The sequence below is a fragment of the Miniopterus schreibersii genome (assembly GCF_964146895.1).
Source record: "Miniopterus schreibersii genome assembly, chromosome: 22".
NCBI classification, from domain to species: Eukaryota; Metazoa; Chordata; class Mammalia; order Chiroptera; family Miniopteridae; genus Miniopterus; species Miniopterus schreibersii.
The window spans coordinates 15330700-15343462 of NC_138124.1; the positions used below are offsets into that span (position 1 = coordinate 15330700).

The 12763-nt window shown below is 48.7% G+C and overlaps 1 protein-coding gene across 1 annotated transcript in view; it reads left to right on the forward strand.

Moving 5' to 3' along the window:
• Nucleotides 1-12763, forward strand: part of PDE8A (phosphodiesterase 8A) — a 37817-nt gene that overhangs the window by 7969 nt on the left and 17085 nt on the right. Inside the window, exons 2-7 of the mRNA XM_081124474.1 lie at nucleotides 7087-7143; nucleotides 8175-8365; nucleotides 8969-9025; nucleotides 9669-9723; nucleotides 10595-10683; nucleotides 11853-11931. Coding sequence (XP_080980600.1) covers nucleotides 7087-7143; nucleotides 8175-8365; nucleotides 8969-9025; nucleotides 9669-9723; nucleotides 10595-10683; nucleotides 11853-11931 — 528 coding nt within the window. The remainder of the gene's footprint in view (nucleotides 1-7086; nucleotides 7144-8174; nucleotides 8366-8968; nucleotides 9026-9668; nucleotides 9724-10594; nucleotides 10684-11852; nucleotides 11932-12763) is intronic.

Below are 12763 nucleotides of genomic sequence, written 5' to 3' on the forward strand. Positions count from 1 at the left end.
GCCAGGTGTTAGCTGGGGCCACAGCCACCCAAGTTATTTTGTAGGATTTCCTTTGTTTTAGGTGTATCTGCCGTTTTGCCACGGTAGGTTCGGGTTACGCATTTTCGGCAGGCACACCACAGAAGAGATGCTGTGCCCTCAGTGCGTCATGTGTCCCTTTGTCCATCACTGGTGCTGTTCACTGTGATTCCTTGATTACGACGGTGCCTGCTGGGTTCCCTCTGAAATCCGTGACTATCTCACGGGCAGATTCTTTGAGGCTGGGTAACTGTCCTCTCCCTCGTGAAACCTCCACCAGCCAGTTCTCTCATCGGCTGATGATTTTTGCCTGAAACAATTATTTCCACGATGGTGACGAAATGGCGAGTTTTAAATCCCGGGTACATTGCTGTTGTTTTTTGTGTTTTTGTGTTTTTTTTTAAATAAGAATTTATTTGAGCCAAATTGACGACATATGTCGGGGAACAACCCCTCAGATGCTGCCCTGGGTAGCACGATTTGAGAGTCTGCAGTTTAGTTACCCGAGGTCTTTTCGGTTGAGAACGCAGCAGATTTACGGGAAGGAACAGTTAGATCTCAGCTTGGTCCAGACGCACGGGTGCTCTGGTCCCGTTCTCACCCCTGCTGCGCGGTTTGGGTACCAAGGTGCCTCTATCATATCACATCAACTAGAATAAACCAGCCGCCTTTCCCAGAAAGGCCCGTGGCAGGGGTAGCATGTCATGGATTTATATCTACTGGGTCAAAGGGAGATTCTGTTAAATGGGATTTATATATACATATATGAGCACGTTTACATGCTAAGGGAAAGACTCGGAGGAGAGGGGACTGCCGCTGTGGTGGTGGTTAGTCCCTCCTCAACAGTGACTAGCTTACCAATTGCCCCAGACACAGTTTTGCAGAAACTAATGACCTGCGTGCACCACACATTAAAGATGCATGAACAGCCCGGCCGGCATGGCTCAGCGGTTGAGCATTGACCTGTGTATGAACCAGGAGGTCACGGGTTCGATTCCCGGTCAGGGCACATGCCCGGGTTGCAGGCTCCTCGACCCCCAGCAGGGGGCGCGTGGGAGGCAGCTAACCAATGACTCTCATCATTGATGTTTCTCTCTCTCTCCCCTCTCCTTCCCTCTCTCTGAAATCAATAAAAATATATTGAAATGAAATTTAAAAAGGCTCAGACTCCCTGAGGCCGAACTCTGAAGTGCAAAGGTGGGTCACAGGGTTCTGGTCTGAGTCTCAAGGTGTCCCAGCGTCCTAAGGATGGCCCAGTGTCCCTGCGTTAACTATTTCCCAAAACAGATACTTACGATGCCCGTGAACCTCAAAAAAAAAAAAAAAACAACCCACAAAAAACACATTTCGGTCTAAAGGCTGCCTGTTAACTTCTACCCGCCTTCAATGCTGTCAGGCCTGTCTCAACAGTTTCAAACTTTTCTGTCAATGGATAACTTTCATCTAAATATAAAACTCGGATCAATCTGTTAAGGATTAGCAGGTTCTTTATAAAAAAAAAAAAAAAAAAAGGGTGTGGGGGGTCGAGCAAGAAGCATTTCTGGTGAATGGAGAGTGGAGAGTGCCCAGCAGGCCTGGGGCCAGAGACCTTAACCTTCATTGGTTAATTGGGCTTAACCCAATTGCTTTCTTTCTTTAAATGTCACTAGTTATGCTAATATTATAGGACAGGCCCTGAGGGGGAAAAGCAGGACATTCCTGACCGGGATAGGACCCCAGGGAGGACAGCCTGGGGGGGGCCGGGGGAAGCGGCCTCTGCAGCCTCATCTAGGAATCTCCGGCCTCAACCCTGGTAGCCACCCGCTGTGGCCCGCCCAGCGTCCCGGATGGTTCCGTCCCTGCCTTTGCACATAATAATCTCTTTTTCTAGAAGGCTCCCGTCTCCCCCTTCTAGCCGGACAGAGCCCTCCTGCATTTCCTCCAAGACTTTCCTTCAAGAGGCACCTCACTTTTTCATCACGTTTCTGAAAACCTTGTCGGTCCCCCCGCCCCCCCGTCCCCCGGCCCCGGCAGAGTTAATCAGTCACTTCTCAGTCACGCTCTGTGCAAGCATTTGTTGTTAAACATTCACAAGGCGTTGTAATTATTTGTTAATATTTTCCTATCCTTGGATATTTCGCTTCCAGAAGATAGAATTTGTGTTTTTATTTCCGTAACCCCAGCCGTCATTACGGGCCCAGCGCGCAGAGGGTGCCCTATAAATAATGGGTGCTCCCTGAAGCCCAGGTCTGCTTGTTTTGTTTCTAAAAGCCGGGGGGAGGGGGGCAACCCTCATTTTCTCTTGATTTACAAGGGAACTGGAATGTGGAACCTTTAAAGGGCGCGACTTCTGGTTTAGGGGATTGTTTGTTGCAAAATTCAAACATATCCAGTGTCTTTATTTAGATCTTTATTTCCAAGAAAACACTCGGTTTCGAGCGAGGAAAATATAAAAATAAAAATTAAAAAAAAAAGCCTGGGAAAAAGCTGATTTACAGGCACCCCTTGGTTTTCCCTTGTTATAATTTAAACAAGAGGTAACTTTTCAGGGGAGGCCCATCCTATGATATCTAAGCAAAACGCGGTCGAGAACCGCAGTTGACCCCGGGGCAGCCAGAGTGCCCGACGCAGCAACGGACGGGAATCTGATCGCGCAGAACCCGGCCTGAGTGCGGGGTTGTTGGAGGTCACGCTCGACGGTAACAAAATTAAGAGATTGCGCCACTTCCTTGGAGACCTCTGAGAATGAGAGAGAGCCTCCGGCCGGTCCCCTGGGAAGATTTCACAGCGAAATGGGAAAAAGAACAGAGTGGTGTGTCAGAGAAGCCGGCCGGGAGCCCCCCAGCCAGCGTCCACTCTTCTCTCACGGTTTGGACTGTCCGTTGTTCCTTAGCTGTTTCCTTTAGGACGGCGTCTCGTCGAAACACGGAGCAGTGCTGGGGATGTCAGTTACCCAGCAATGGGTTCATTCAGCCTTTGCCAAGCACTGGACTTTTTTTTTGGGGGGGGGGTGTTGGTTCCGATTTTATTATGCAAGTGAGTAGAACTCAGGAGCTCAGTTCGGTGGGGGAAACAGAGAAACCCAGGACCCGCTGGGAGCACCTGGGCGGGCGCCTCATCCAGGCGGACGAAAGCGGGGGGCAGGAGTGTGCCAGGCCCAGTAGCGAGAGGCGCGGGCTGCCGACGAGTTCTCAGCCGTGGGCGCAGGGGGAGCCTCGAAGGCCGACCCGGAGAGCCCAGGCCTCACCTGGGGCCGTGTGGAGCCCCCGAAGGGCTTTGCCGCATTTACAGGTCATCTGTTTCACTCCTTTCGAAACTTAAGGTTCTGGCGTCTTTGTGCATGGGATTAACCGGTTCGTGCATCTGCTCCCACCCCCCAGTGTGCAGCTTATGGGTTGAATTCAGGTGGTAACGACAGGACCGGCTTTTGTCTCAGGCGGTCAGTCCAAGGGAATCGCTTGAGTTTGTAACAGACGTGAAACGAGCGCAAATGCATCTTCAAATGTTCGCTGTTGGGTATCTTGGTACAGCCTGCAGAGACATAGGTCACTCCCTGCGTGTGTCCAGGCACTTGCGAAACTCGGGGGGTACGGATTCCTTCTTAGGGCTTGTGTGGATGTAAAGAGGAAATGACGTCAGCAGACGTGCGGGGCCTTTTCTCACAGTGAATACTCTATTCATTTAGACAAAAAGATCGGTTCTCCATTCAGATCGAAATATTCTAATTTAAGGCCGAGATCCGCGGTGTCGTAACCTCCATGGAAACAAAGCTCTGCACTGTGGACAGTAACTCGTGTCCCCCCCCGTAGACGCGCCCCGGGAAGGCGCCGATGCTCCGTCTCCCCTGTTTTCCTCAAAACTCTCTCCCCGCAGAAGAGACTTCAGCCGGCGACGTCGGTTTACACGTTTGGTAAAAACGTAAACTACCTGTTCCGATTCCCTGCTTTTAAAACCTTCTTATAAGGCTGTGAAAACGTAAACGTCGTGGACGGGTTCACTCTCTTTCCTTGTTGGGTTCCGATGCAGAGGGTCACGCCCTTCTCCGATCCTAGGTGTTGGTGTCATCTGCTTGTGCCGGGCTGTCCCCGGTCGGGTGGCCTGTGTCACTTTTTATGTGTTAGGGATCTGCGTCCTCGGTCGCCTGCGTGTCCTGCAAACACCCCTCTCCGGTTCTGCGGCTCGCCCAGTCCTTCGCTCACTCCAGGGTCTTTTGCCACGAGAGACGTTGGCTGAGGAACCGTAAATGCATATTAATAACGAAGGGCTCCAGCTCTGTGACATTCCGCAAGAGGCAAAACTGTGGAGACGGCAAAAGGACCCGTGGCTGCCAGGGGTGGGGGCCGGGGAGGGATGAGTTCCAGGGGAGCTTCAGGGTGGCGAAAATACTCTGCGTGACAACCTAGGGAGGGACACGTGCTCATTCGTTTGACATTTGTCCAGACCGAGAGCGAGTCCTCACGTAAAATGTGGATTTGAAAGTGATTTCGATTTGTCAGGATGTAAAAAAGAAAAATTAAAGAAAAAATGTACTGTCCTGCTGAGCGATGCTGGTGACGGGGGAAGGCCCGGCACGCGGGGGGGTGCGAGGGAAGTCTCCCTGCCTCCGTCTCGACTTGGTCGTAAGCCTCAGGCTGCTCTTTGAACAGCTCATCGGATCCAGACACCATTTCTCTTTTTGCCCAGCACTGTGGGTTTCGGGGGAAAAAGACCTGGGGTGGTTTTGCCCTAGCCCGTGACTCAAGTTTGTCGTCCAGTTAGGGTCCCAGGTAAAAGGCTCCTTGTAAATAGTTGCTGTTTAAACGGACTGAAGGGAAAGCTGGAAACAGGTAGGGCAGTGGGCCTGGGCGTGTGCAGCGCTGGGCCTGCTCCAGAAGGACCAGGGAAGGCGGCCAGAAGCTTTGCCTCGGAGCAGGTCTTGGCGCCATCTGGTGAGTGGATCTGGAAAGGAGCAGGCCCACCCGCACTGGCTGCTGTCGGGATGCCCCCGTTCATCTCCCTCCGCCCCAGAGTGTCAGACCTGGGGTCTGATTTGAGCAAGTCTCAATCACTCTGCCCCCGGAGCACACCCCAAATCCATCTCCTCACCTCCACGGACACTGCCAGGCCCAGCTGCTCCCCTCTCTCGCTTGGACTTCCCTGGAAGCTTCCTTCCAGGTATCCTGGCCTCTCTTCTCACCCCCCCACTGTCCTTTCTCCACACGTAGCCAAAGGGATCTATTTAAAAAAATTAAAATGAGCCCAGCCGGCGTGGCTTAGCGATTGAGTGTCAACCTATGAACCAGGAGGTTGTGGTTCGATTCCCGGGAGGTCAGAGCACATGATCCCCAGCAGGGGGCGTGCAGGAGGCAGCCCATGGATGACTCTCTCTCACCATTGATGTTTCTCTCTCTCTCCCTCTCCCCTCCTCTCTCTGAAATTAATAAAAATATATTTTAAAAAATATCTTACGAATGCCCGCCAGGTGCCAGGCTCTGTTTTGGGTAATATAGCAATGTGTAAAGCAGATAAGTCCCTGTCTCCATGGAACTTACATCCTAGTGGGAGAGACAGACAGTAAAGAAGATAAACAATAAAACTAGTACTGCGGTAAACGGTGGCTAAGAATTATACATCTCTTTCCTGTCCCACCCCTACCATGATCAAGATCCATAAACTAGTAACTTTGCCCTCTAGAATCACGTCTAAAGGATGTTAGGTCGTTTAGGGGAAAAAGAGAACAGAAAGAAACCTGACATGTGTTTCACCAAAGCGTCCAATAATAACTTAGTTCGTGTTCCTGCTAGCCACGTTTATGAGGAGTGCTTTAAAATATTAAAATACGAACAGACATCATCCTTAGGTGATACTCCTAATTTTACAATCTTTCCATAACAAGAAATCTTAACAAATACATAAATATTTAAAAATCCAAAAGACTGAACCCAACAGCTTGTACAACTACCAGCGTCGGCCCGTGAACAGTCTGTTTCCCTGTTACCTAAAAATACCCGTTGCTTTCGAAGCTGAGAGGTTAAATCCAAGCTACCTTATTAAAATTAATGGGAAAGTGACTTTTCCCTTCTAAATATTAGTGTAAAAAATAAATATTATTAAGAGGGCTGTGTCAGTTTGATACTGATTTCCATACACAAAGAGGGGACACGCACACGAATTCCCGTAGCCACTGGGAAACTGTTTATTCTCCGAGGGCCCACCGCTGACGTCCGCTCCCTGCGTGATGTCATCACGGTTCCTGGTGGTGGTTATTCTGGGGGGCAGAGGTGCCGCGGTAAGTAGTTGTCAGACTTGACTGGGCCCCTGCTCCACAGAGGTCCTGAGAGCCGGATATAGATACCCCGTGGGCAGGACGTCAGGTTCGAATGCAATCTCATTAAGTAAATAAAGCATTCAGGCCAAAACAGTAATGTTTTTAAATGATACTGCTAAAATTAGACTGAGGCAAAATTCACAATTCTTTTATTTATTTATTTTTTTAATTTTTATTGATTTCAGAGGGAGGGAGAGAGAGAAACATCAATGATGAGAGTCATCAATCGGCTGCCTCCTGCACGCCCCCTACTGGGGATCATGTGCCCTGACCGGGAATTGAACCCCCATCTCCTGGATCCTAGGTCGACGCTCAACCACTGAGCCACGCCGGCCGGGCTAAGACTATGTTTTTAATCTATATGATTCTTCATAGCAAATGTCATGAGTCTCCTACATCAGAGGCCGCAAACCTCGTGCCTGTGGAGGACCCATGTGCCGTCAGGGTCTAATCTTTGGGGGCTCTTTATATCGTAATCTCATTTGATCTTTGGAACAAATGGGAGACTGAACCTAAGGGAGGCTGAGGAGCTCACTTAAAGTCACACGCAGCTAGGAAAAGAGAAGCTGAGATCCCACTCCTTTCATTTCCCCTCCCTGCTCTCCACCTTTCCTGGGGTTATAAGGAGATCCCTGGGATTCCTCTGTCTAATAACCATGTACTCTCTAGGTAACTTTTTCTCTGGACTAGAGATTGCACTTTCAGCTGTAGGCCTGCTTAGATAAAAAATTTTAAACAGGCTTGCATATATAGAGATATTTAAGCAGATCTTTTTCTTACAGGGAGGAGACACTGATGTGCAATTTGGCCCCATGAGATTTCATCCAGATCAACTCCAGGTAATGATAAACCATGCTGTAGTTTTCTCATGTTGATCTCCTTTAAAGAGGTAGGGAGGAAGAGGGCCTACAGTTATACATTAAAATTAGTCTTTTATTTTTTAAATGAAGTTCAGGCTCTTTTTTTTTTTTTTTTAATGTATTGATTTCAGAGAGAGGAAGGTGGGGAGAGAGAGAAACATCAATGATGAGAGTGATTGATTGGCTGCCTCCTGCACGTCCCCTGCTGGGGATCAAGGAGCCTGCACCCCAGGCATGTGCCCTGACCGGGAATAGAACCACGACCTCCTGTATCCTAGGTCGATGCTTAACCACTGAGCCACGCTGCCCAGGCTCACACAATCTTGAGTCAAAACATTTACATACATAATATAAAGTATTAAGTGTCCTAGGAGTTTCACTTGAAATTAGTGTTTCCCTTCTAAGGACTTCCCTAGTGAACTTACTGTGCACTAAAGTAAATGTGTGTGCGGTTTAATTGATTTGGTGTCAAGATCAAGAGCCTGATCAACCCTTTGTTAAGTTGTGCCCACAGTTTATTAGCAAAAGAAGTAAGTCTGTGACCCATGTACTTGGACTCCCAGGCTCAGAGCAGACAGACTAGCACTGGTTTCCAGGAGCTGAGAGATAATGTCTGTGAGCTACATGAATGAGGATTTATGTCAGCAGATTATGTTCACATCTGTGTACTCGCATCAAAACACTTGGGAGCCCGGCCAGCCTGGCTCAGCGGCTGAGCATAGACCCGAGATCCAGGAGGTCGCGGTTCGATTCCTGGTCAGGGCACATGCCCGGGGTGCAGGCTCCTCAATCCCCAGCAGGGGCCGAGCAGGAGGCGGCCAATCCATGACTCTCATCATTGATGTTTCTCTCTCTCTCTCCCTGTCCCTTTCTCTCTCTGAAATCAATAAAGATAATTTTTTTTTTTTTTAAAAACAAAACACTGGGGAGTTTTCTGTGGCATGTTAAGAAATGAAATTCCAACATCTCTTTTTTTTTTTTTTTTAAGTGTTTATGCTTTTTTGATTCAGGTACTTTTGGTATTTACCAAAGACGACAACCAGTGTAAAGGGTTCCGTAAGGCGTGCGAAAAGGCAGGGTTCAAGTACACGGTTACCAGGGAGGCAAAGGCTGTGCTTGCCTGTTTCCTGGCTACACTTCACGACATCATCATCATAGACTACAGGTCCCCCCGACAGTTGGATGCAGAGTTGCTATGCAGGTGAGCCTGACATGCGGGCCTCAGTGGTCCCTGGCACTTGTGACAACGCCGCTGCTGCCCAGAAATACATTAAATTTAATTCAGCGTCCATTACGTTGCCTTCCGTGTGCGTAAAATAAGCAAGGCCTTCGATTAGAGCAGCATTATTCCTGGGTCTGATCTTTACTTCTTGCTTGGTTTCGCTTTGCTTTGTTAAAAACCTGGCCAGTGAGGCTCAGCGGTTGAGCATCGACCTGTGAACCAGGAGGCCGCAATTCGATTCCCAGTCAGGGCACAGGCCCGGGTTGCAGGCTCCTTGATCCCCAGCAGGGGGCGAGCAGGAGGCAGCTGATCCATGACTCTCATGGTTGATGTTTCTCTCCCTCTCCCTTCCTCTCTCTGCAAAAAAAAAACCCAAAAAGCCCCCCAAAAAACAAAGCTAAGATGATAGATAAGCCAGCAGCTGGGGGAACAGAAAGGGCAAAGCCGCCAAGAAGGAGAATCCCCCCCCCCCCCCAGCTCTCCTTGTTCTACCAAAACTGTTTAAGGGTTTTTAATTTTTAAAGAAATGTTTTAAATTTATCTTAAAATTTGTTTTTTTGTTATTTTTTTTTTTCTTAATAGGTCTATTCGATCATACAAAGCCTCAGAAAACACAGTTATCGTTGGTGTGGTACGCAAGTAAGCTTTCTTTTTCTTCTTTTTTTGACTTTGAAACGTGTGCATTAATGTGCTGCGTGCTTCTCAGCAGAGGCCGGGTGGCAGCTTGCAGGCTGCCACCGCGTGGCCCTTCCCGGTTTGCCCCCCTCTTTGTAGTTTTTTTCTTATTTTCTTTGGCTTTGCCAGTGAACTGCGTGGCCAGGCGAGGGTTTCTGCTCTCGTGCTTGGGTTTGTGACCTTGGGCTGCCTTTCGCTTTAGAAATCACATCTTGCCCATCACCAAACTCTGAATTCCTCCTGTTGACCCCTTTACCTGTTTCCCCCTCCCTCCGGGATGTTTTTTTTTTTTTTTTAAACAAACAGGCAGTGATATAAAATGGGAAACAATTCAGATGTTTACCTAGATAATGTGGTTATTCCTGTATTCTGGCTGTTAGTGTAACTTGTAATAATTCAAGGATGACTACATACTGCCAGAAAGCCCCATGTGAAACTAAAACGGGAAACTGTTTTTCATTTTATACTTGTGATTTGTATATTACTTTAATGCAGCTAAAAGTAGTCGTTCTAGGACAGTTAGACTTGTTACCGCAAATCAGTGCGTCAAGGGCCGAGGCGCAATCGATATTAATCGTCTCTGACCGTTTGCTGTGTTCTTTTGAAGGCGGGATGGAGACGAGAACTCCATTTTACCTCTCATCGCTGCTGGCTTTACGAGGGTATGCGCCCCTTATTTATCACGCAAGTATAATCCAGCGTGAGAAGGGATCTTATCTCAGCTCGGAGCCTGCGAAGGTTTTGAATTAATCTGAAGGGGGGGAAAAAAAAAGTGGTGGTGTCGTGCTGCTGTGCTCCGTCTTCGTTTAACTTTATAACCTGGCAGTCGAATAACCTACAGCACCTAGCTTGCTTAATCTCTCAAAACGATGCCTGTGGCCCTGGCCGGTGTGGCTCAGCGGTTAGAGTGGCAGCCTGTGCACCGAAGGGTCGTGGGTGCGATTCCCAGTCAAGAGCATGTACCTGGGTTGCAGGCTCTCTCTCTCTCCCCCCACTTCCCTCTCTCTGTAAAAATCCTTAGGTAAGGATTAACAGCAACAGAACTATGCCTGTTAAAATCATCTTTCGTGGCACACTCACTGAAAGTTATACCACAGGGAGTGTTGTTAGAACCTTAAAGTCCGTTCAGGGATCCCGGAAATAAGGCCACCCGGACACAGCTCCCTTCTCTCCACCCCCAGCTCCAGTCTGTTGGCTTCTCCTGAGCCCAAAGGTGGAAGGCCTTGGTCCCCTGGTTGCCTTGGGAATCGTGGTGGAGAGAACCTGTGTAAGGCCGACCCCTGGGGGATTTGTAGCCTAAATTTATAGCCCTGAGGTAGAGGTAGTCAGGAAACCTCAGTGTATGTAGGACCTCAGTTGGTAAATTTCTTCTTTCTAACATCTAGCCTCTGCTAGTGACATGCACACGACCCAAATCCTCTGATTTCAGTTACCAAATTGAGAAGTTTGTTGAAAACAATTATTTTTGTTGACAGACATAATAACTTAACGGTACACATTTGTTTATCCACAAAACCCCCTTTCTGCTTGCAGAGGTATGTGGAAAACCCAAGCCTCCTGGCCTGTTACACAGAGCTGCTCCAGCTGGAGTTTGGAGAGGTGCGATCACAGCTGAAACTCAGGTAATTCTGCCTTTGGATAGCCCCCCACACCATCCAGGGAGGTTGCAAACAAGGACCTGGTTGGGGACGGCTGCCTTTTAGGGGTAACCTACCTCCTGGCTGCTCTCCACATACACTTTCGGAGTCTGCCTGGGCATGTAAGTAAGTGGTCATGTTAGTCACTGGAGACTCAGATTTAAAGATGGGGCACCAGCCTGGCCAGTGTGGCTCAGAGGTTGAGCGTTGACCTATGAACCAGGAGATCGAGGTTCGATTCCCAGTCAGGGCACATCCCGGGTTGCAGGCTCCTTGATCCCCAGCAGGGGGCGTTCAGGAGGCAGCTGAGCAATGATTCTCATCACTGATGTTTCTCTCTCTCTCCCTCTCCCTTCCTCTCTCTGAAATCAATAAAAACATATTTTTTTAAAAAACAAAATAAAATAAAATCTGTCTGAGTGGAGTAGGATTGTGGAGCAGGAGGTGATGGGAGAGCTGATTTTTGTCCAATCAAGATCCAGAAAGTTAACCAGGGAGGTTAACAGACAGCCCAGTTCTCCCGAGCAGCCAATAGCAAAGCTATCTAACGTTCAAAACTGCAGTCACTGTCCCACCTCCATCCCTCAACCTACCTGGAACCTCCCACTTTTCTTCCTGGACACCGTAGTTCGGTGAACCGAGCATCACCCACCCTGAGGCCCTGGAAGGGAGCCCCCCCATGTGTGTCTCCCTCACAGCTACCTAACTCCCATCACACCCCAAGTCCTGGCCATTTTTCTTTGTAAGTACCTGTGGATTATGCCTACTCACCTTCCTCTTCAGGCCACTGTCTTCTGCTTTTTATTTTTAGTTTTTATTAATACATTGGGGTTTTTTATTGATTTTAGAGAGAGGAAGGGAGAAGAGGAGAGAGAGAAACATCAATGATGAGTCATTGATCGGCTGCCTCCTGCTCGCCCCCTACTGGGGATCGAGGAGCCTGCATCCCAGGCATGTGCCCCCAACCTGGAATCAAACCACGACCTCCTGGATCCTAGGTCAACGCTCAATCGCTGAGCCACTCTGGCCAAGGCGGCCCTCCCTTCTTGTTTGAATTAGCATCATTTAACTTTATAATCAGACAAAACACACAGTTAAGTGAGTGTGTAGTTTTTACGCTAATCTGTGCTCTTTCTCCCTCCCTACCCATAAAGGGCCTGCAACTCAGTATTCACCGCGTTAGAGAAAAGCCAAGATGCCATCGAAATTACAAGTGAGGATCACCTGATTCAGGTTTGTCACCTTGGCGACTTTGTCCGTCCAGGTCTCTGGCTCTGTTCTCGTCTTTAGGATTGAACCCCTTCCATTACGATTTCTTTTTGAAGCTCGAGAGACCAATTTTCCCACAGAGGATTATCAGGACCAATTCTATAAAAGATGTCATTTAAAATAGGTTCCCTGTAGGTACAAAGAGGTACTAATAATTACTGTTTGTTTAAGGTGAGACTTTTACCGAGGAGGGTTTATTATTGGCGGGGTAAGGGGTTAGGGACACAGCACAAGGGAGAAGGCTCTGACTGTAAGGCGTCTGAGTTCTCACTGTCTTTGAAGGTAGTTTACACTTATAGAGAGTTAGGAGAAACTACTTGAAATTTCAGAAATGACCGAGTGATTGCCCAACAGCTTTCCCGTTATTAGCAAAGTGGGCATCTGTTGGTGACTGGAGACAGTGGGGCTGGCCCGTGTAGCGACAGCCAAAGAGGGAGTCGTGCCAGGGAAGGTTCCTTTTGTCTGCGGGTAGCTGCACTTCAACTTAGCTCTGAGCACCCCAGGCTATCTTTTTAAAAAAAATTAATATGTCTTTATTGATCTCAGAGAGAGGAAAGGAGAGGGAGAGCGAGAGAGAGAAACATCAATGATCAGAGAGAGTCATGGATCGGCTGCCTCCTGCTCGCCCCCTGCTGGGGGTTGAGGAGCCCGCAACCCAGGCATGTGCCCTGACCGGGAATCGAACCGTGATCTTCTGGATCCTAGATTGTTGCTCAACCGCTGAGCCTCGTCCGGTCAGGCAACATGTGACTCTTTCTTGGTAAAGAGTTGATGCCGCTGACAGTCAGGAGCTGGT